Source organism: Ascaphus truei, chromosome 4 (genome assembly GCF_040206685.1).
Source record: "Ascaphus truei isolate aAscTru1 chromosome 4, aAscTru1.hap1, whole genome shotgun sequence".
Classification (NCBI taxonomy): Eukaryota; Metazoa; Chordata; class Amphibia; order Anura; family Ascaphidae; genus Ascaphus; species Ascaphus truei.
The window spans coordinates 409,740,374-409,765,033 of record NC_134486.1 but is presented as its reverse complement, the minus strand read 5'-3'; the positions used below and the strand labels follow the sequence as shown (position 1 = coordinate 409,765,033).

The 24,660-nt window shown below is 47.9% G+C and overlaps 1 protein-coding gene across 4 annotated transcripts in view; it reads left to right on the top strand.

The window, feature by feature from the left end:
* Positions 1 to 21,124, top strand: part of DRC1 (dynein regulatory complex subunit 1) — a 40,353-nt gene extending 19,229 nt beyond the window's left edge. For all 4 annotated transcript variants that reach the window (XM_075598752.1, XM_075598749.1, XM_075598751.1 and 1 more), the window contains exons 10-18: positions 6,261 to 6,395; positions 7,718 to 7,956; positions 11,362 to 11,504; positions 12,696 to 12,785; positions 15,358 to 15,444; positions 17,834 to 17,979; positions 18,890 to 19,033; positions 19,350 to 19,452; positions 20,931 to 21,124. In XM_075598752.1, the coding sequence (XP_075454867.1) occupies positions 6,261 to 6,395; positions 7,718 to 7,956; positions 11,362 to 11,504; positions 12,696 to 12,785; positions 15,358 to 15,444; positions 17,834 to 17,979; positions 18,890 to 19,033; positions 19,350 to 19,452; positions 20,931 to 20,993 (1,150 nt within the window). In that variant the 3' untranslated portion in view covers positions 20,994 to 21,124. The remainder of the gene's footprint in view (positions 1 to 6,260; positions 6,396 to 7,717; positions 7,957 to 11,361; positions 11,505 to 12,695; positions 12,786 to 15,357; positions 15,445 to 17,833; positions 17,980 to 18,889; positions 19,034 to 19,349; positions 19,453 to 20,930) is intronic.
* Positions 21,125 to 24,660: the final 3,536 nt, after the last annotated feature.

Genomic DNA, 24,660 nt, shown 5'->3' with positions numbered 1-24,660 from the left:
TAAGGCCGCGGCCCCGCTGGCGCTGACCGTGCGCATGCGTGTTATTTCTAGGATACCTTTCTAAGGCCGCGGCCCCGCTGGCGCTGACCGTGCGCATGCGTGTTATTTCTAGGATTCCTTTCTAAGGCTGCGGCCCCGCTGGCGCTGACCGTGCGCATGCGTGTTATTTCTAGGATACCTTTCTAAGGCTGCGGCCCCGCTGGCGCTGACCGTGCGCATGCGTGTTATTTCTAGGATACCTTTCTAAGGCTGCGGCCCCGCTGGCGCTGGCCGTGCGCATGCGTGTTATTTCTAGGATACCTTTCTAAGGCCGCGGCCCCGCTGGCGCTGACCGTGCGCATGCGCGTTATTTCTAGGATACCTTTCTAAGGCCGCGGCCCCGCTGGCGCTGACCGTGCGCATGCGTGTTATTTCTAGGATTCCTTTCTAAGGCCGCGGCCCCGCTGGTGCTGATCGTGCTCATGCGTGTTATTTCTAGGATTCCTTTCTAAGGCTGCGGCCCCGCTGGCGCTGACCGTGCGCATGCGTGTTATTTCTAGGATACCTTTCTAAGGCTGTGGCCCCGCTGGCGCTGACCGTGCTCATGCGTGTTATTTCTAGGATACCTTTCTAAGGCTGCGGCCCCGCTGGCGCTGACCGTGCGCATGCGTGTTATTTCTAGGATCCCTTTCTAAGGCTGCGTCCCCGCTGGCGCTGACCGTGCGCATGCGTGTTATTTCTAGGATACCTTTCTAAGGCCGCGGCCCCGCTGGCGCTGACCGTGCGCATGCGTGTTATTTCTAGGATACCTTTCTAAGGCCGCGGCCCCGCTGGCGCTGACCGTGCGCATGCGTGTTATTTCTAGGATTCCTTTCTAAGGCTGCGGCCCCGCTGGTGCTGACCGTGCGCATGCGTGTTATTTCTAGGATACCTTTCTAAGGCTGCGGCCCCGCTGGCGCTGACCGTGCGCATGCGTGTTATTTCTAGGATACCTTTCTAAGGCTGCGGCCCCGCTGGCGCTGGCTGTGCGCATGCGTGTTATTTCTAGGATACCTTTCTAAGGCCGCGGCCCCGCTGGCGCTGACCGTGCGCATGCGTGTTATTTCTAGGATACCTTTCTAAGGCCGCGGCCCCGCTGGCGCTGACCGTGCGCATGCGTGTTATTTCTAGGATTCCTTTCTAAGGCTGCGGCCCCGCTGGTGCTGATCGTGCTCATGCGTGTTATTTCTAGGATTCCTTTCTAAGGCTGCGGCCCCGCTGGCGCTGACCGTGCGCATGCGTGTTATTTCTAGGATACCTTTCTAAGGCTGCGGCCCCGCTGGCGCTGACCGTGCTCATGCGTGTTATTTCTAGGATACCTTTCTAAGGCTGCGGCCCCGCTGGCGCTGACCGTGCGCATGCGTGTTATTTCTAGGATCCCTTTCTAAGGCTGCGTCCCCGCTGGCGCTGACCGTGCGCATGCGTGTTATTTCTAGGATACCTTTCTAAGGCTGCGACCCCGCTGGCGCTGACCGTGCGCATGCGTGTTATTTCTAGGATACCTTTCTAAGGCTGCGGCCCCGCTGGCGCTGACCGTGCGCATGCGTGTTATTTCTAGGATACCTTTCTAAGGCTGCGGCCTCGCTGGCGCTGACCGTGCGCATGCGTGTTATTTCTAGGATACCTTTCTAAGGCCGCGGCCCCGCTGGCGCTGACCGTGCGCATGCGTGTTATTTCTAGGATACCTTTCTAAGGCTGCCACCCCGCTGGCGCTGACCGTGCGCATGCGTGTTATTTCTAGGATACCTTTCTAAGGCTGCGGCCCCGGTGGCGCTGACGTGCGCATTCGTGTTATTTCTAGGATACCTTTCTAAGGCTGCGGCCTCGCTGGCGCTGACCGTGCGCATGCGTGTTATTTCTAGGATACCTTTCTAAGGCCGCGGCCCCGCTGGCGCTGACCGTGCGCATGCGTGTTATTTCTAGGATTCCTTTCTAAGGCCGCGGCCCCGCTGGCGCTGACCGTGCGCATGCGTGTTATTTCTAGGATACCTTTCTAAGGCTGCGGCCCCGGTGGCGCTGACCGTGCGCATGCGTGTTATTTCTAGGATACCTTTCTAAGGCTGCGGCCCCGCTGGCGCTGACCGTGCGCATGCGTGTTATTTCTAGGATTCCTTTCTAAGGCTGCGGCCCCGCTGGCGCTGACCGTGCGCATGCGTGTTATTTCTAGGATACCTTTCTAAGGCTGCGGCCCCGGTGGCGCTGACCGTGCGCATGCGTGTTATTTCTAGGATACCTTTCTAAGGCTGCGGCCCCGCTGGCGCTGACCGTGCGCATACGTGTTATTTCTAGGATACCTTTCTAAGGCTGCGGCCCCGGTGGCGCTGACGTGCGCATGCGTGTTATTTCTAGGATACCTTTCTAAGGCTGCGGCCCCGCTGGCGCTGACCGTGCGCATGCGTGTTATTTCTAGGATACCTTTCTAAGGCTGCGGCCCCGCTGGCGCTGACCGTGCGCATGCGTGTTATTTCTAGGATACCTTTCTAAGGCTGCGGCCCCGGTGGCGCTGACCGTGCGCATGCGTGTTATTTCTAGGATACCTTTCTAAGGCTGCGGCCCCGGTGGCGCTGACCGTGCGCATGCGTGTTATTTCTAGGATACCTTTCTAAGGCCGCGGCCCCGCTGGCGCTGACCGTGCGCATGCGTGTTATTTCTAGGATACCTTTCTAAGGCCGCGGCCCCGCTGGCGCTGACCGTGCGCATGCGTGTTATTTCTAGGATTCCTTTCTAAGGCTGCGGCCCCGCTGGCGCTGACCGTGCGCATGCGTGTTATTTCTAGGATACCTTTCTAAGGCTGCGGCCCCGCTGGCGCTGACGTGCGCATGCGGGTTATTTCTAGGATACCTTTCTAAGGCCACAAACACAGGCTTGTCTGTTTCTTTCAGCCACTAAACCACGAATCAGGGGAGATTCTCAGGACTCAAACGAGCTCTTTACACAAATACGACCTGTCTACATTTGACCATTATGTCATCATCATCATTATTATTATTATTATTAGCATTATCATTATTAGCATTATTATTATTATCATTATTTTTATTGTCATAATTGATGTGAGAGGCGGCACCATATTCTCAGATACAATTATACAATGATATAATACAGGGGGGCTCAACTTCAGTCCTCAAGCTCCCCCCCCCCCCCACCTCCCCACCAGGTCAGGTTTTCAGGAGATCCCTGCCTCAGCACAGGTGGCTCAGTCAGTCCCTGCTGGACACACTAGGTACAGTTGTGCTTTAGGTGTGCAGCATTCATCCTTTCTGAACTGTGGTTGGGTTTGCGGGAGAGCCACAATGTTCCTTTGATTATTTTTGTAAATGAATACTGCAGTATGAATTGAATGTAAGGGAATTTGGGTGCTTCAAACTGGTGTCGGTGAAGACTTAAATGATACTTTCAAAGTCTTCAGGGAATCCAGGATTAAATACTTCACGAGCAGTGTGGTAGCTTCCCCAAATCTTCAACTAAAACAACCCATGAAGACAGCTATTAGATGTACCCAGACACTGTTAGGATCAAGCCGCTTGTGGGGAAAGAAAACCTCTAACCTGACCGGAATGTATTTCCCATCCGGCGGTTCCTTCTCTGGCGGGTCACGTGTTCCCAGCGGGTCCTCGGGCAGGGAGTGCAGAGACTCACAGAGCTGCCTCAGTAGTGCCGGTAAGCTGTCGGTCCGGGGGAAAGAAACTTCACTTTACTGCTCTCCTCGTGGCGTGCATCCGTCCCAGCAGTGAATAGCAAGGTGAGTGGAAAGGACTTGGAGCACTGCAGAACAAAGTATCAGGCTGGCGGCAGCGTGCAACAAAAAAACTTTAATATGGCATGTAAGTCCTGATTAAAATGACAGACAGAACAATGCTCTGACGCGTTTCGTCTTCACGACTTTATCAAAGAGTGCTATACGGTAGCCAGAGATGTGCCCTAAATAGCCATAGATTCCCGCGCGAGGTTTTGAAATCCCCGCCCCACTATGAGGTAATCTATACCACTTAAGAATTATGCAAATATAAAGGGAAAGGCTCACATAGCATAATATAGAGGGATTTAACCCTTATGCTGCTGAATACAATGAGTAAGAACCGATAACTGCATATGGCAAGGGACAAATGGTGTCAGATAGGGACAAACATCTGTCTGTCAAAGCAAACTGACATATGGAGAACAATACAGAACAATACTTGACAAAACATATACATAAATTTAAAAAAAGTGATGCATTGTGTAATAACACAATCGATACATAAGTACCTAGCCTAACATTGTAAAACATATATAAACACCTATACAAAATTCCTTGACAGCCAGATGTTTGTCCCTATCTGATACCATTTGTCCCTTGCCATATGCAGTTATCGGTTCTTACTCATTGTATTCAGCAGCATAAGGGTTAAATCCCTCTATATTATGCTATGTGAGCCTTTCCCTTTATATTTGCATAATTCTTAAGTGGTATAGATTACCTCATAGTGGGGCGGGGATTTCAAAACCTCGCGCGGGAATCTATGGCTATTTAGGGCACATCTCTGGCTACCGTATAGCACTCTTTGATAAAGTCGTGAAGACGAAACGCGTCAGAGAATTGTTCTGTCTGTCATTTTAATCAGGACTTTATGCCATATTAAAGTTTTTTTGTTGCACGCTGCCGCCAGCCTGATACTTTGTTCTGCAGTGCTCCAAGTCCTTTCCACTCACCTTGAATTGAATGTAACACACATGGGGAGGTGTCCCTGAGACCAGTCTTGGACAGTGGAATAGCGTTAAGGTTGTGGGTAGGTTAAATGGATATGATATTGGTTGAAGGATAGATGGTAGGGAGTCCTGGTAAATGGATTATTGCAGGGGGGCTCAACTGCAGTTCTCAAGCTCCCCCTCCCAACAGGTCAGGTTTTCAGGATATCCCTGCTTCAGCGCAGATGACTCAATCAGAGGCTCAGTCATAGACTGTGCTGAAGCAGGCACTGATTGAGCCACCTGTGCTAAAACAGGGACTGATTGCACCACCTGTGATGAAGCTAAGATATCCTGAAAACCTGATCTGTTGGGGGGGTGGGGAGATTCAGGACTGGAGTTGAGCACCCCTTGATTACTGGACATTAATTAAAGGAAAAGGTTACCAGTGGATTATCTCTGGGATCTGGACTAGGAACGGTGCTCTTTAAAATCCTTAATAGCGACATTGTAAAAAGTGTTGGACTTAATGTATGCATTTTTGCAGATGACACAAGGATATGTAACTGTTAACACTGCGTGTGAGTTAAACAAAATGAAGCGGCGGCCCCCTACTAAAACCCACAAATAACAACATTTTCTGTTGGCTAAATAGACACACACAGCTGAGATTATTTGGTCCTCATTGATGAAAGTAATTTATCTATAGATCCGACAAAGGGAACCATTAAACAAGTCACATGTTGGACGTACTTGTTGATCAGTGATGACTTTTCTGCTGACAGACTGCAGTACAGGTGTTTAATCAAAAATCCGACTTAAAAGAGAGAATTTTTAATTGAGAACCGTGGCAACCGACTTCTTAGGCTAAGGCCCCGCTGCCTCAGGCCGCGCGCCCGCACTGCAGACAGGCGGCGTGTGGAGAGGCACTTGACCGCTATATGCGGTCTGTAGGGAGCGGGAGCTGGAGCGCGGGGGGGTGGTTTGAGCAGATGGCTCTCCGTGCTGTCCCCCCCTTCAACCCCACCCCCGTTGGTCCGTCCCTCCCCCCCGGTCCGTCCGTCCCCCCCACACACAACACATACATACACATATATACATACACACACACTCCCCCCCCACCTTTTGGAGGTGGGGGAAGCTGCCTCTAACTCCAGCCCCCGCCGCTGATAGGCTCACCAGCGCACCACGTGATGCATCACCGCTCGGGATCGCAATTCTCTTGCATCCCCTGGCGGCTGACGTGTCACATCGCATAGTGAGCCGAGCAGCGAGGGGGGACTGGGACCTGCTCAGGAGGATACCCTTGATGGTGAGTAACGCGCGAGCGCCGCCGGACGCAGCGGGACCCAAGCCTTACCAACATCGCGCTGACTGTAACACGGCTCCCTCTGGTGTTTGCTCTGAAGAGTTCCAGCTAGGTACCCGAGACATAGGGGAGGTTATGCCATGTAATGAAGGTTGCAAGCAATTGTCCATTTGGTACAAATCGGCTTCCCTCAGACCGGGAGTCTAACTTTAGTTCTCTAAAACATGTCATGAATCAGATTGCTGACACCGTTCTCATTGTTCAGACTGCAGGACGTCCTGAATAATTTGAGAATAAAGTTGGAGAAGCAAATCAAACAGTACAAAGAGGAGAATCATGTCCTGGCGGACGACTTTAAGAGGATACTGGAGCAGTACGAGGGGCTGCAGAAGAAAATGAGGTCAATAATATGCACACAATGTTGCACCTATTTCGGATCTGTGTTTTATATCGTGTGTGTGTGTGTGTGTGTGTGTGTGTGTGTGTGTGTATATGTGTTGCATTTGGCGCAAAAACAAGATTATTCCCAATTATGGGAATTTATGGGGTAAGACTCTCAGTATCTATGTCCCTAATCTGTAGGCAGTCTACAGATGGGGCGTCGCAGACACGTCACCAAGCTGGTTCACCCTCATTGGCTGAACCAGCTCACGTGCCTCTGACGCCACGCGACTGCAACCCGAAATCACAAATGTACTTGCTGGGCCAAAATGTAGCAGCGTCGACGCGCAAACAAAGAGGGCATACAAGTGACATCAGCGAGTGAAATTCTTTCTTATCTTTTTATCTCCCTACTCCATATACTGGAGAAGTGCTCTGCACAAATCTTCTGCAGCACTTTTGGACAAATTACTCTAGAATAGAACAAACTAAACAAAAACTCAACTTTGTCTCCTGATAACTTTGCTTCCCAAAAATTATTTTTCAAAACAATAATCTTCCTTTACACTCCTTACCCAAAGTTGACCATTTCAAATAGACATTAAGGAACCCAGATTTCCAAACAAAACTTTCTTTAACCAAATTACTGATTTGAGGTCTCCGTATAAACAAAGAGGGCATACAAGTGACATCAGCGAGTGAAATTCTTTCTTATCTTTATCTCCCTACTCCATATACTGGAGAAGTGCTCTGCACAAATCTTCTGCAGCACTTTTGGACAAATTACTCTAGAATAGAACAAACTAAACAAAAACTTTGCTTCCCAAAAATACTTTTTCAAAACAATAATCTTCCTTTACACTCCTTACCCAAAGATGACAATTTGAAATAGCGTATTGGCCATATATACACTTAGATTTGCTACTCCACCCGACACCATGAAGGGCCATGTTGATTAAGCAATGTTGCTCCATAAGACACAACCTGGGCTGGAAGATACATTACAGCGCATTCACTTGAAAGGGCTTTAAGGGACCATGCTAAGTTGTGCTAAATATGTATTATGGGGTAGAGCTGCTTTGTAAATATGGCAGAAAGTGTCTCTTGCTTTTCATTCAATGGCTCATTATGAATATGTTGTATATCTTGTGGACTGAGAGTCCTTGGGACAAATACTGACTACTATTTAATTCTTTTTGGGTAACACAATACATGGCTTTAGCTGTTTCTAAGCTGTAGAGTATCTTGCTTCCTTCCTGCAGGGTCTGTCCTGACTCGTGTTGACCAGCGTTGAATGTCCCTGTGTGATGTGTAAATGTTGTATGGTGATGTTGCCGGCAGACATTTTGCTGTAGTAGATGCCAAGAAGTTCCAGGATATCTGGCTGATGAACGAAGAGGAGATGAAAGAGCTGGTACGCCGGGCACTGGAAGTCGATCGCCTAATACACGAGCAGCAGCTTGGTCTGCCCTGGAAGACGCCCGATATTTGGTTCATGGAGAACGTTGGACCCCTGGTACTGCTGCACAAGAAGAAGAGGACGGCCAACATGCTGGTGCAGGAAGTGATGGCCTTAGCAGGTGAGGGGGGACACTTGAGGAGTAGATGTGGGTTAATATTTTATTGTCAATCTCTTACTTGGTTACGTACTGCACCGACACACTTTATTCGAGCAAATACCCAGTATGTACCTGGCAGATACCTGGAATGCGCCGCTCCTCACCTCTGACAAGCCCCGTTGTGTTTGCCTTCCCAGCCTGGGTTCATGCCTGGCTGACGGGCGGCTGATCTGTTAAATGATAATGATTAGGATTTAATAGGCTGCAATGCTTCGCGTGTCTACCAGATGGCATAAATTCATGAATTGTAATGCAGTATATATATATATACTGTGCAGTATTGCAGCCAGCGGGAATAAAATGCTTCAATCCCTGCTTGGAAAATACCTCAATGCACTCGGGCAGAAAACAGTCACAAACCTCAATACACCCGGGTATACCCGAATTCGTGGGACTAGCCAAGCTCGAATAAAGTGTGTCGCCAGTGTATAGTAGTAGATAATATTGGAAAAGGCCATCAAGTGCAACCTTTTTATTGAGTCAGAGGAAGGCAAACAACCCCCCCCCCCCCCCCAGTAAGTGAGCCCAATGATGTCTCAAACAGGAACAAATATATTCCTTCCTGACTCCAATATTGGCAATTAGATTAATCCCTGGATGAACATCCTTCCCATGTTTACTTATTTGGTATATCCCTGTATAACTTCTCTTTCTAATATTTTCCTGAAGATGTCCATTGTATCTGCCATCACACTCCCCATCAGCGGTGAATTGCACATCGTAACCGCTGTTACTGTAAAGAACCTTTCCTTTGCTGCTGGGGAAACGTCCTTTCCTTTAATCTCAGAGAATGCCCCTCGTGCCAACACAGAACCAAGTGTCTCCAACCAGCCAGGGCCATCTGGAGAGTCACAAAAAGGCTTAATATTGAAGATGTCTTTAAATCTCATGGATACAACAGATGTGCATACAGCGGAGTTATACATTAATATAGCTGCAGTTATGTAGGCAGGTGAAACCGTGCTCGTGCTTCCCAAGTTTGCAGCTAGCAGGTGCTTACAACTTGTATCTTCTTGCTGCTAATGTGTTGGAGAACTCCAGGCTCCATAAGGTATCCCCAAAGGGGGATCTCCAGATATTGGAAGAGAAAGCACACCAGAGGCAAGTATAAAGATGGCATAGACAGGAGTGACAAGTATATGAACACTTCCAATGAAGTCATTGTTGGTGAACAAGTCACTGATCGCCGGGCGTTCAGGAGGGCATAGCGACGTGCAGCTTGGTACCCCGCGAGCTGGGGCATATCCGGTGCTGCAAGTTATTATGCCCGGCACTTCCTGGTTCCGTCAGCGGCTTCTAGCTCCGATGTGATCAGCTCTGGTGAATCTCTGTAAAACAGACTTGCATTCTCTTGGGACAGTTTGGATTAAATCTGCTGTATTATTCACTATTCCTCTCACTGTTATTTCAGCGGCTCACCAATTATACTCATTTATTCTATTTACAAACATACAGTATATACTACTTCTTATTTATTTATAATTAGTTATACATTGGTAATGTTTTTGCATAAATCAGTCAAGATCTTTAATATATTGCACAATAAATGGCGCTTGTCACGGGCATAGCTAAATATACAGTATCTAATCAAGTATACAAGTAATAAAGTGCAACAAGTGTATATCCCTAATCTGTACCTAGTCCTAGGGCTGCCAGACCCCCAAATAACTGCCCTGCTGCCAGACCCCCAAATAACTGTCCTGCTGCCAGAGCCCCAAATAACTGTCCTGCTGCCAGACCCCCAAATAACTGTCCTGCTGCCAGACCCCCAAATAACTGTCCTGCTGCCAGACCCCCAAATAACTGTCCTGCTGCCAGACCCCCAAATAACTGTCCTGCTGCCAGACCCCCAAATAACTGTCCTGCTGCCAGACCCCCAAAATAACTGTCCTGCTGCCAGACCCCCAAATAACTGTCCTGCTGCCAGACCCCCAAATAACTGTCCTGCTGCCAGACCCCCAAATAACTGTCCTGCTGCGAGATCCCCAAATAACTGTCCTGCTGCCAGACCCCCAAATATCTGTCCTGCTGCCAGACCCCCAAATAACTGTCCTGCTGCGACACCCCCAAATAACTGTCCTGCTGCGACACCCCCAAATAACTGTCCTGCTGCGAGATCCCCAAATAACTGTCCTGCTGCCAGACCCCCAAATAACTGTCCTGCTGCCAGACCCCCAAATAACTGTCCTGCAGCCAGACCCCCAAATAACTGTCCTGCAGCCAGACCCCCAAATAACTGTCCTGCAGCCAGACCCCCAAATAACTGTCCTGCAGCCAGGCCCCCAAATAACTGTCCTGCAGCCAGGCCCCCAAATAACTGTCCTGCAGCCAGGCCCCCAAATAACTGTCCTGCAGCGAGACCCCCAAATAACTATCCTGCTGCGAGACCCCCAAATAACTGTCCTGCTGCGAGACCCCCAAATAACTGTCCTGCTGCGAGACCCCCAAATAACTGTCCTGCTGCGCGACCCCCAAATAACTGTCCTGCTGCGCGACCCCCAAATAACTGTCCTGCTGCGCGACCCCCAAATAACTGTCCTGCAGCGAGACCCCCAAATAACTGTCCTGCAGCGAGATCCCCAAATAACTGTCCTGCAGCAAGACCCCCAAATAACTGTCCTGCAGCGAGACCCCCAAATAACTGTCCTGCAGCGAGACCCCCAAATAACTTCCTGCCCAAATAAATAGCTTCAGTTCTCCAGCAGGAAGCACATGGGGGAGACTAGCGGAACAAATACATCACAAACAGGATATATACAGTACGGTATATAGATAGAGAGAAATAGTGTACGTTTAGGTACCACCAAAACCCACGAAGAAGTAACATCCGTCATCTTAAGGTGCGACTGTTAATTGCAGCTGTTTCCTTTTGCTCTTTGATGGTAATGATGTTATCATTAGTTAAACAGATAAAAGTGCATAAAAAGAAGCATCTGATAAGCATGAATTTCAGAGGCCCGTATTATTAGGCACATTTTCTGAAAGGTGAAAGGGAAGGGACGATAATAATAATAATAATAATAATTGGGATGAGAACATCAAATTTAAACAAAAACTTAAAACATCTTTCAATAAGCACAAATAAGTAATATTTGACTTAAAATGTGATGACCTGTTTCTGAGGAAGCCAATTCTATGGATAAATATGAGTTGCATTGTGTGCATCCAGTGCTTGGGATAGTCACCCTACATGCATAACGTTACATTTAGGGCTATAATACTAATCTGTGCTCTGCCGTAGGACCCCTTCCCGCGCGGGTAGACCCCTGCGATCCCATGCAGTACCTCTATCTGTATAACAGTATCTCTTTTATTATTTGTTTTATATGTAATGACTTCATTCTCCGTGTTGTGTATCCCGTGCAGCACACACTGAGGTGCAGCAGGACCGTGCGGAGCTGACCAGCAGCGGCCGGAGAGGTAGGATGGGCACTGACCTCACCCAGCCATCTCAGCACCTCTCAGCCCGCACTGTGAGGCAGATCCTGGAACTCCTCTGTGATGAATCGGTAAGAGATCAATGTCAAACTAGCAGGTGTTATAGTGACTGAAGGACTCTGTGTACGGGCCACAAAATTCACTGCCACTAAATGAGTGTGTTCTATACACACAAAGGCAACATCAATGCACCAGTGCACACTATACCAAGACAATCTGCTACATGTGTGCTTTTGAAGGATTTGTCATCATGTTATATGAGAAGTATTATATGCAGCCCTCATGTGTGCGGTGGCTTAGACCAGGGGTGCTCAACTCCAGTCCTCAAGACCCGCCAAACAGGTCAGGTTTTAAGGATATTCCAGCTTCAGCACAGGTGACTCAATGTACAGTATGGGGATGCAACGGATAGGCGAGGTATTATTGTGTGATGTTCGATGGCTTTCTAACTTGGTGTTCCCTGGTGGCTAGTCTCACAGGCCTTACTGTTAGGCAGGGGTGGGCAGCTCCTGTCCTCAAGGGCCACCAACACGTCAGGTTTTCAGGATATCACTGCTTCAGCACAGATGCTGAAGCAGGGATATCCTAAAAACCTGATCTGTTGGGGGGGTTCTTGAGGACTGGAGCTGAGCACCGCTGGCTTAGACTTGGTATAACTAACGTTTCTTGCATTAAAGACTGGACACGACATGCCTGCACTGTATGATGTTAATATGCTCCGTATAACACAGCCTCTGCTTGTTCACATGCCAAGACTTCCGCTGTTAGTGACTCACTTCCCATCCCAAACCTTCAGATATAGGAATTAATGTTACAGTAACTGCACTGAAAATATGGGACACGTAGCAACATCCAAGTGACGTTATTAAACGTTCGATTGCAGAAGAGAAAACGTGCCTGGTCATGACACCAGTGAAAATGGTAGTAAGTAATACACAGGCCGCGCTTCTAGTGACGGCGACGTCGCGTCAAAACAAATGTATCGAATCCGTCGCGTGCGCTTATAGTAGAAGAGGTGCGACGGCTTGGTCGCGATCGCTGGAATTCACTTCAATTTGACTTTTCCAGCGACCGCAGCGTGACGTCAGCGCCACCGGCGACGACGCTATAAGCGCGGCCTGACTAAACTCAAAGGGATCTATTTTCCCATCTATTCAGCCGTAATGTGATAATATAATGTGGTTCTGTTTGTTATGGAGGGGTGAAACCTCGCCCTGTTCAGCCCTGCTGCCATTGTAACCGCTTTCATTTCCTTCTGTAAGGGATTCCTGATAGAGAGCAAACTGCTGCAGCTGCTCTCCCCACTGGAGAGAGACGAACGCTCTCTCATAAAGCTGGACTCCATATTTGGGGTACGTTGAACAATCCAAATGATGGCATCTGGTAAATAATGTAACTTGGGTAAGGTAAACGGCAGCTAACACGTGTGCCGATCAGTGAGCTTGAAGGAGACCTGCCAGTGACGTAAAGAGACACCGGGGTTGATTTGTGATTTGTTTTATAATAATAATGAGAACTTTATTTCATATAGCGCTTTCCCAATAAGACGCAAAGCGCGTCACAATTACAGTATAGTGCGCATTCTGCAGCAGACAGCCCCGCCCCCGTGGATCTTACACAATCTGTGTTTTGGTGCCTGAGGCACAGGGAGATTAAGTGACCTGCCCAAGGTCACAAGGAGCTGACAGCAGGAATTGAACCAGGTTTCAAATTCTGTGTCATCAGAGTCACTGTCTTTACTCACTGAGCCGCTCTTTCTCCCTATAGGATTGAAGCACAAAGGACCCACTGCTTCCCGAGATACATCCGTAGGGAGTGCAGGTAGCTGGCTGAGCTAGTTGAGGCTATCATAATGTAGGTTTAGGAAGCCGTGATCTCATCCCTTGTGGCTTCCTATTGGCCTGCGTGACTGGGACATTTAAACCTGCAGAGCTGCTACCGACACCCCCTACGGATGTCTCTCGGGGAGCAAGGGGTCTCCGGAGCTCAAATTAATACTGTTCAGCTGCAGAGACCCCCTGCTTCCTACCTAGCGGGATTTTTAATTTTAATGGCAAAAATACACAATGAAATACCTATATATCTCTTGAATAAAAGGGTAATTTAGTTTAACACTTTGGCCAAAGCATTGTACGCCTGTGAGCCCATTCAAGGCATGACCATAATTCACAGGTCCTAACACTGATTCAAACTGATTCAAATTGTTAATAACCTATACAATACTAGGAAGAATGATCATAATTGATCTGTCATAATATGATCATAATATGTCTGTCTGCATGGTTCTAAATCTGATTATTGAAGTATTATTCAAGAGAGATATAGGTATTTCACGGTGTATTTTTGCCATTGGATGTAGCACTGGGCTCTGTTTGTGTTTGTTTGTAGTGTATATTGCCATGCCCAGTAGAACTCCTTTTTGACATTTATATACATATATATATTTTGTGGTAACTTTTGGGGCTTAAATGAGCTTACTGGGTATATCTTTGTGTTTGTTAACTTTGTCCAGCTGTACACAGCTGATTTGGAGGTTGGCCCTTCCCTCACAGGTTTAAAGCTCGTCCCATCCCACTTTCCATATGCGCAGGTCTTTGCATGCAGCTGATTGCGACAGATCTAATACAGAGTATTCTTCCTGGTATTGTCCAGGTAAATAAGAGTTTCAATCAGATTTAAAACCGTGCAGCTGATTATGACAGATCAATTATGATCATTCTTCCTAGTATTGTACAGGTTATTAAGAATTGTAATCAGTGTTAGGACCTGTGATTTTGTGGGCATGCCTTGAAGGGGCTTACAATGCTTTGGCCAAAGTGTTAAACTAAATGACCCTTTTATTCAAGAGATATATAGGTATTTCACTGTGTATTTTTGCCATTGGATGTACAGTAGCACCGGGCTCTGTTTGTGTTTGTTTGTAGCACTCCTGGTTTAGACAATTTTAAGCATATACAGTAATCATACTGGGTATTGTATTGTATGTCTTTATTTATATAGCGCCATTAATGTACATAGCGCTTCACAGTAGTAATACATGGGGTAATCAAATAAATAACAGATAATATAAATAACAGATCATGGGAATAAGTGCTTTAGACATAAAAGTAACATTTCGGAAGAGGAGTCCCTGCCCCGAGGAGCTTACAGTCTAATTGGTACTGCTGCGGCACAGTTTATTCGAGCATTTGCCCGTTCTGTGCCGCAGCAGTAGCTTGGCGCGCGCCCGAGTGTGACGGGCGCACGCCGAAGCAGCGGAAGAGCGCCCTCCGATCGGGGCGCTCTCCCTACCGCTGCCGGGTCCGCCGGGTCCCCCGGAACCCCCTGCCGCTGTCCCGCGATCGCGGGACACCAGGGCTCCCTCGGGGAGCCCCTGGACACGCGTGCAGCGGGCGCACGCTCCCGATGACGCGTGACCGCGCGTCTATGACGCGCGGCACGCCGAGGGGCGGCCACTAGCAAGCCGGGAGATTTCCCGGCTTGCGGTACCGACCACACTTCAATAAAGTGTGTCGGTAGTGTAGGTAGAACGTACAGAGACAGTAGGAGGGAGTTCTGGTAAGTGCGTCTGCAGGGGGCCAATCTTTATGTATCGTGTTTAGAATATCCACAGTGCCATTCATATGCTTCTTTAAGCAAGTGTGTCTTAAGGTGGGTCTTAAAGGTGGATAGAGAGGGTGCTAGTCGGGTACTGAGGGGAAGGGCATTCCAGAGGTGTGGGGCAGAAAGTGAGAAAGGTTTAAGGCGGGGTATTAGATTTACTGCTGCATATTAAAACCATGCAGGAAAGCCAGATATGAACCATTGCTTAAAAGTTAAAAATGCGATGTTGGAACATACCGTATGTAAAAATAAACAATAATAATAATGTCTTGCTTTTTCTATATAAGAGCTTACATCACCTTTTTTATTTGTTGTATCCAGGCTCTTGGGATTGAATTTGAAGATGATGTGTATAAACTTGTGAATTTTTTCATCAAATACAAACAGCAACAAGATATGTCAGAAAAGGTATACAATGGTGGAATCGACTACAATAAAAATTTGAACCTGTAGTTCAGATATTAAAACAATTAACTGAAGAGAGATTGGAGATCACTCAAAAGTAAATATCTGCAGTGTCCCCCCTGTAACTGATAATAAAGGACCCCCCACATTCTTCCCTGAGAGACTTCCGTCATCCCACTGAAAGTCCATGGAAAGTAAAGATTGTCCTCCGTTTCTTTCCATGCCTCCATCCATGATGAGAACTTTAATTGATTAATCGTGCATGCGTTGACCGTAACCTAAACCTACTACAATAAATCAATAATAAGTTGTACTGCATGTAAAACCTTTATTGGACCACTTTAAAATCTGAAGTAGCTCTTTGCTGCTGACATGTTTCCTGGCTGCTGTGTGCTACTTTTTCCAGCCAAGTTCAAACATCTCTAACAAACCATGTGTCCCTTTCAGCCACCAAACCCTTACCCGTGTCCCTTTCAGCCATTAAATCCGTACCTGTGTCCCTTTCAGCCATTAAACCCTTATCTGTGTCCCTTTCAGCCACCAAACCCTTACCCGTGTCCCTTTCAGCCATTAAAACCTTACCCGTGTCCCTTTCAGCCATTAAACCCTTACCCGTGTCCCTTTCAGCCACTAAACCCTTACCTGTGTCCCTTTCAGCCATTAAACCCTTACCTGTGTCCCTTTCAGCCCCCAAACCCTTACCTGTGTCCCTTTCAGCCCCCAAACCCTTACCTGTGTCCCTTTCAGCCCCCAAACCCTTACCTGTGTCCCTTTCAGCCATTAAACCCTTACCTGTGTCCCTTTCAGCCCCCAAACCCTTATCTGTGTCCCTTTCAGCCATTAAACCCTTACCTGTGTCCCTTTCAGCCATTAAACCCTTACCTGTGTCCCTTTCAGCCATTAAACCCTTACCTGTGTCCCTTTCAGCCCCCAAACCCTTACCTGTGTCCCTTTCAGCCCCCAAACCCTTATCTGTGTCCCTTTCAGCCATTAAACCCTTACCTGTGTCCCTTTCAGCCATTAAACCCTTACCTGTGTCCCTTTCAGCCCCCAAACCCTTACCCGTGTCCCTTTCAGCCCCCAAACCCTTACCCGTGTCCCTTTCAGCCCCCAAACCCTTACCAGTGTCCCTTTCAGCCCCCAAACCCTTACCTGTGTCACTTTCAGCCCCCAAACACTTGCCTGTGTCCCTTTCAGGCCCCAAACCCTTACCCGTGTCCCTTTCAGCCATTAAACCCGTACCTGTGTCCCTTTCAGCCCCCAAACCCTTACCTGTGTCCCTTTCAGCCCCCAAACCCTTACCTGTGTCCCTTTCAGCCCCCAAACCCTTACCCGTGTCCCTTTCAGCCATTAAAACCTTACCTGTGTCCCTTTCAGCCATTAAACCCTTACCTGTGTCCCTTTCAGTCCCCAAACCCTTACCTGTGTCCCTTTCAGCCATTAAACCCTTACCTGTGTCCCTTTCAGCCATTAAACCCTTACCCGTGTCCCTTTCAGCCATTAAACCCTTACCTGTGTCCCTTTCAGCCCCCAAACCCTTACCTGTGTCCCTTTCAGCCATTAAACCCTTACCCGTGTCCCTTTAAGCCATTAAACCCTTAACTGTGTCCCTTTCAGCCATTAAACCCTTACCTGTGTCCCTTTCAGCCATTAAACCCTTACCTGTGTCCCTTTCAGCCCCCAAACCCTTACCCGTGTCCCTTTCAGCCATTAAACCCTTACCTGTGTCCCTTTCAGCCATTAAACCCTTACCCGTGTCCCTTTCAGCCATTAAACCCTTACCCGTGTCCCTTTCAGCCCCCAAACCCTTACCTGTGTCCCTTTCAGCCATTAAACCCTTACCCGTGTCCCTTTCAGCCCCCAAACCCTTACCTGTGTCCCTTTCAGCCATTAAACCCTTACCCGTGTCCCTTTAAGCCATTAAACCCTTACCTGTGTCCCTTTCAGCCATTAAACCCTTATCTGTGTTCCTTTCAGCCGCCAAACCCTCTCCCCACAATACCATAGGGAAGTTTCTGCCTCCATCTTCCTATTTCTGTCCGTGACTCCTTGGTGCAGAGCGCGCGTCCTTTTCAGTGCATAGGATCACATTTTACAAAGGGACAGTGAGCCAGAGCCAGTCTGTACATAACATTTAAAGACCATAACATGGACATATACCAATGTTCATGTATAATTGAAACAATTACACAGGTATTCAAAGATTTATTTGCCCAATATTTCCCAGAATCAGAAAACCCACTGAAAATGCCATACAAATAATTGTATAAGTCGGTTTTGTTTTAGTCCAGAATCGTCCAGTTTACTTAACATGGAGCATTCTGTGTACTGGCTGTTTGTTTTCCTAGCAGACATAATTACAATGCTCAGTTCTGTGTGTGGTTTGTTTTAGGAGGAAGAAAGAGAGGCACATGACCCCAGCAATAACACCAACACAGATGAAAACCGTCCTTCCACATCTCAGCCAAGTGAACTTATCCACCCCAATGATGTTCTGCGAGCCCTGCGGGCCTTTGTCATGGAACTACACAAACCAAGGTTTGCCAAGTGTTTATAATTCAGTTAATGAGGGAGCCACCTGTTTTTTTTGGGAGCCAAAATATCGACCAGTCTGTATTTGCTTGCTTCAGTTGGTGTTGTGGAAAGGGCATGCTAGCCTATAGACTGCTATACCTACACTTCTCAAGTCTATGGGTGTTTCCTTGCAGTAGTGCCAAACATGTAAGCCCCAAAAGTTTGACCAATACACTACACATACTGTACACTATTGCTACTGAATAATGAGGAGGTAGTCCGTAGGGTTGAAGACAGAAGAGAAGTCCAGTTGTATGAGTAGGACTTTGACGTAAATGGATCAGTAGAAATGTTTGTGCGTGAAATCCCAGTTGCGTGGTTTGGATAGAATCCAGAGGGAAAGGTATCGAAAAGGGAGTTGTATGAAGACAATATCCGGGAATCGAGGGAGCTTCCTTAGGTTGCATTTGGGTATATGTTGGTGTCCAGTGAGAGGCAGAATAGTAGTGTTAAGGTAGAAATGACGTTCGAAAAAGTATCATGGGGATAATTACGTAGGGAAAGACTAGACTTGCTTCCTAGTGAGAAGGATGTGGAGGTCATGGCATCAGAATAAGGAACGTTGTAACGGGTTAGTATATACGGGTGATTCAAGTTGTGGCAAAACCGAATGAAAATTAGGAAAACGCGAGTTTAAAGGTGCGAAAAACCTCAAGTCTTCACTTATCCTAGATTGCGTTTGGCTTCGATAGTAGTTTGCAAGCTTCTTAGGGACAACAGTGGAATAAAACATTGCATACTGTAGGATCAACAACCATTATGCTTTCCTGACCCATCACCAAATGAGTGTTGGAAACCATAACCCACACAGTGCTAATGTTAGGAAATAAAGGCATGTGCATAAATAAACAACTCTGACTTCTGACCTTTCTAGGAAATATGTTCACTCCAAAATCGCTGGCCCTGAGGAGCGGGACAGCAGCGAGGATGCAGCATACTGGGCGGCCGCGGCACAGGTTATCCCGGAGTCCCAGCTGAAGGTGTGGGATGCGCTGGAATCTGCCATGGAGAAGTACTAGTAAGTCTCATATGACGAGCGCAACCTAATCATGTTAGCTAACCCACCAGTCGAGTCACCAGTAGAATACAACAATGTCCCAAGCTTTGTGGTCTCATTAAATAGCCATTGGCACGTGGCAATGACAATTCACCTGAATGGCACAATCGATAATAACTTAAATGATTTACACCTACAGCTCTAATGTTCAGACTCTGCACACTTTTTACAAGAAGTGCGAGAAACTGCACTGACGTTTATTTGCATAAGCTCATATTTGCCCTTATCCAAGTCCTTCACGCAATAACACAACCTGTTTCGTGTGTGTTTCTCTCAGTGACGTGCTGACACTTCGGTCGAATCTGGTAACAGAGACATCAAGTTTGAGACAGCAGAACACGGAGCTTCGCATGTTACTACATCAGTACCTCAACTCCAGAGTAAGAGGCGGCTGGCATATATATATATATTTATATATAGATATAGATACACCGACTAATGGCGTCCACCTTTCACTTGAAGTTCAGTATATTGAGTGTAAGGGACTTATTCTATTGCCTGGAATGGGAGTTGTTTTCGGCTGATCGCTGTGCCTGGTCGCATGCTGTGGAGATGATAAAATAAGCCCTTCTATAAAGAGAGAAACGTTTGCTACATGCCGATGTGTGTTTCTCAATGATAAATGTTTCTCTCTGTATACAGTCCTTGTTAAGGCTACGATACTCAATATCTTTAAATATATATATATATATATATATATATATATATATATATATATATATATATATTTATATATACACCCATTTTCAAGTGAATTTTAGATTACGTTAGTCATTAATGGTCACATTTTCTGAATATGGTTATGAAATGAAGCATTAAAGGAGCTGTTCCCTCTGGGCCCCCCCCACCTGTTCCCTCTGGCCCCCCCCCACCTGTTCCCTCTGGCCCCCCCCCCACACCTGTTCCCTCTAGGCCCCCCCCACCTGTTCCCTCTGCCCCCCCCACCTGTTCCCTCTACCCCCCCCACCTGTTCCCTCTGCCTGTCCCCCACCTGTTCCCTCTGCCCCCCCCCCACCTGTTCCCTCTACCCCCCCCACCTGTTCCCTCTGCCCCCCTCACCTGTTCCCTCTGCCTGTCCCCCACCTGTTCCCTCTGCCTGTCCCCCACCTGTTCCCTCTGCCCCCCCCCACCTGTTCCCTCTGCCCCCCCCCACCTGTTCCCTCTGCCCCCCTCACCTGTTCCCTCTGCCCCCCCCCACTTGTTCCCTCTGCCCCCCCCCACCTGTTCCCTCTGCCCCCCCCCCACCTGTTCCCTCTGGGCCCCCCCCCACCTGTTCCCTCTGTGCCTCCCCCCCACCTGTTCCCTCAGGGTTTATGGGGCTGAACCCCAGTAATTTCACCTCCGGGAACCCCTTTCTTCCGAGATACTTAACAGAGGATGTAGCACTGGTATTTTACGCAGGTTTAAAGCCCCCGCGTCACACAGGCCAATAGGAAGCATCCGTCGCGGCTTTCTGTTAGCCAGCGTGACGCAGCAGATTTAAACCTCCACCCCCTCTCTCCTGCCCCCTTCCCCCCCCCCCAGATGGAACTGTCCCTTAAAGAGAATACACACAAATTCTCTCCCAAATTGGCTAATCCGTCGATGCTTTCTCTCCCACAACGGGCTGTAGCTGCACGGCTGTGCCTCACGGGGACCTGCGGGGGGTAATCCCTGACCCAAATTCAAACTCGCAACAACGTCCAGGTCCCCACTTCATGCAGACACACCGATTTGAGCCCGTTGTATGCCTCCCTGTAGTGAGGATTTGCCGTGATCGCGTGAATCCCGTGTATCCCATGAATCCCGTGTATCCCAGTTCGGATTCGGCGGTGCAAACATATGCCTAATATTCTCAATCATTTTCTTCCTGTTTAAGATCAACACTGAATTGGAGATCCCGCCCACTCACATTCTGCAAGTGGATTCCTCCCAGATCTGAAACCTCCCCACGATGCAAAGTGTCTGAGCTCTTATTACCACGGCGATCATTTGTGGCGACTGATCTGACGACATATTTGGGGGTTTTTTTTCTTGTCTTTCCCCAATAAAAAAACTAAGTTAGGTGAGAAATGTGCCTCAAACATTGTACTTATTTACTATATGATAGAAACCGAGCATATCAAATCTTTTTTTTTTTTTTTCATCTGAATTTAGAATACTCTATTGCAGGGGTGGGGAAATCCAGGCCTCAGGGGCCATCAACAAGTCTGGTTCTAAGGATTCCACTGATTGAGCCACCTGTGCTGAAGCTGGGACTGATTGAGCCACCTGTGCTGAAGCTGGGATATCCTAAAACCCTGACTTGTTGGTGGCTTTTGAAGACTGGAGTTCCCCCCCCCCCCTCCCCCCGGCTCCTCTTTCATCCCCTTTGGGACCAGAGTGACGGAAACACCATATTTTGCAGTGTATTAACTTCACAGGGGCTCGATGTTGCTGCAGACGTAGCGCACAGTAGCAGTCGCCATGTAGAGAGCTGTACACGGGACCATTCAGAAGAACGATTCAGCAGGCGCGAGCGCGCTTGTGATTAGTTTGTTGGTGACATACTGTAACCGGTGTCGGATTTGAAGAAATGCCGCCCTTTGGCACTTACCTGGTGCCGCCCTCCCTCTCCAGTGCCGCGCCATTCTGTTCCATGGCAGCGCAACGCCGTGTGACGTCACGTTGCCGGCCGCACATGCGTGATGGTGGCAAGCGCCGATCGGCAAGTTATTTATGTGCGGGCGGCAAGCGCCCCCGAATTCTGCCGCCCTGGGCCTGGGAAATCCAGCACTGACTGCAATAGGTCCCACAGCTGCCAAACAATAAAGAGCATCTTCTGTTTTAATTTCCCGCACGTACACTCGGCAACCCCTGTAAAGGAGGATTGTCGTGTTTTATACATTTCGAATATGCATCTCGGGGTACAAGGGCGTAGCTATAGCCCGGGCAGCCCGCGCTCTTGGGGGGCTGCTCCCCCCCCCCCTGTAGAGACAGACAGGGAGAGATGGTTTGCGGTGGGCCCCCGGCATTAAAGGATAAGCCGGTAGAAGAACCAGCCCTTGTTACAGAGGCAGAGCAGGATGGCAGGGGAGGAGCGCGCCCCTACGATCTGACCCGGAAGTCTTTCTTCTGGTGTCTGCTGCTAGCGCGCTCCTCACCTCGTGCCGTCCGGCTCTGCTTCAAGTGCCGATTCATCTACCGGCTTATCCTTTAACGCTATCTCCCCGCGCCTGTCTCCATTTATATAGGTAGGCATAGGGGGGAGGAGATCTGATGGGGAGATATGATGATGTGGGGAGATGGGATGATGATGATGAGAGGGCGAGCTGATGTGGGGAGATCTGATGATGATGATGAGGGGGCGAGCTGATGTGGGGAGATCTGATGATGATGATGAGGGGGCGAGCTGATGTGGGGAGATCTGATGATGATGATGATGATGATGATGAGGGGGCGAGCTGATGTGGGGAGATCTGATGATGATGAGGGGGCGAGCTGATGTGGGGAGATCTGATGATGATGATGAGGGGGCGAGCTGATGTGGGGAGATCTGATGATGGTGAGGGGGAGATCTGATGATGTGAGCACATACACGTTTGCATGTCTTTCTCCATTATCTCCGAGCATACAGTGCTTCCACTGCAGCCATGGGTTCTGGGAAATGACATGCAAATGAGCTCACACTGTCACCTTTTACTTGATATCTATTTTAACACGGACCCCTATAAATGTATGCCTGCAGCATTACACGGCTTTTCAGCACGGCCTGGGTTACAGAAGTGCAGAGTCAGTAACCCTACTCACAGACAGCTGATTTGACCTTTTGTGTCTCACCAGTGTCAGGCTGGTTATACTGGCTTTGCAATGTGAAGCTGCAATAGGTTTCACCCTACTGTGACCCTAGCGATGTGATGTATTCCCTGCTGGTAGATACAAGTCCTGCTCTGGTTGTTGGTGATGCTGTGATGGACAGAGCTTCAGGATTGGCTATTGAGCCTGTCCTATAATTGGGAAAATGTTCTGATTGGCTGAGGATTGTCTGTGCATGCACACGCCCACAATCGCTTAGGCTGAGGCCCCAGTACCTCTGCTGCACATGCGCCCGCGAGACTGGCGGCGCGTGCAGCCGATTCCCTGGTCTGCAGTGAGCTGCAGGAAGAGAAACCGGGGGGGGGGCAATAGTCTTTAGCTTGTATCCCTTCTGTCTGAAACATTCAATCAGGGTTGTGAGGTGTCTATTTCTGTCTTTAGTATCAGACCATATGCATTGATATCTTATAGCCTGGCTGTGTTTGATACCTCGTTTTGTATGAGTGGGATGGTAACTGGAGTTGGGGAGGTAACTGCATCTGTCTGTTGGCTTCTTGTATACAGATGTGTGTAGTTTGCCATTCTTCAGTGTTACTGTGGTATCTAGAAAGTTCACTAGGTTTGCCTAGGTCTGAGCTTAATTGATGGGTGGAATGAATTCAGGGACTCATAAAACTGCTTAAAAGGTTTTCTTCACACTCTGTCCATATTATAAAGAGATCATCAATGTATCTGTAATATTTGTAAGGTTTGTGAAGGTATGTTGTAGGGAATCTCTGTTCACGGTTTGCCATAAAAAGATTGGAATATTACGGGACGATCCTGGTGCGCATTGCAGTCCCCATTAGTTGTAGGGGCATTTCCTTGTTGAAGCTGAAGTAGTTGTGTGTGAGGATGTATTCTATCAGTTTGGTAATTGCAAGCATGTCTCAACACGATCCTTGTGGGGGATGTTGCTATATAGGGATCCTACATCCATGGTAACTAGTAGTGTGTTGGATGGTACTGTAGTTGTTTGTTGTTACGTTTATTGAGGAAATCTGTGTTATCTTGTGTGAAGCTGTAGGTGTTTGTGACTAATGGTTTTAGGATATTCTCTACTAGACCTGATATATTTGTTCAGTGAGTGTATCTATATACCTGTTATAGGTCTGCCAGGGGTTCCTGGGTTGTGGATTTTTATGTTGTGGCCACCCCTGCTCTATATGTTATTCTGAATACCGCTGGATTTAAAAGGAGAAATAAAGAAAAGGCCGAAAATGGGAGGTTTGCACCTTTTTTTTATGATTTTATTTCTTTCCTATTTCTATTCCATTCCAAAAGCACAATAATAGTCTTGTTTTTTTTATATTTTTTTATTTTTAAACATTTTCTTGTAATATAATGTTGATGCCTTAAAACCATTTAATACAAAACACAGATTAGAAAAATAGTCGACTTCAGCATCATTTCTTCCTTCGTATGAAATCTCATTGTGCACATCGGATTTATCCAAATTTGCGTTTTTAACCTTAATTTTACTCCTGTTGTATGAAGGAGAATAATTTAAAGGGTCATGTTAACATTTACAGCGTCACAAGACACAACCTCGAGTGTTTCCTTCTGTTCAGCTCTTGGGTTGCTCGTGTTGGAAATGAAAACATATGAAACATACACTTTAACCCCTCGAGTGCAATGCCGACTGGTGGTGTAGGCCTCTCCGGCAGCGAGCCGGCAGACCGTGCAGGTGTCATGCTATGATGTTCCCATGGAACGGCTCGAGCTTGGATAACCTTATATCACGACACGAGCATTTGTAATAAAGCTTGTACAAT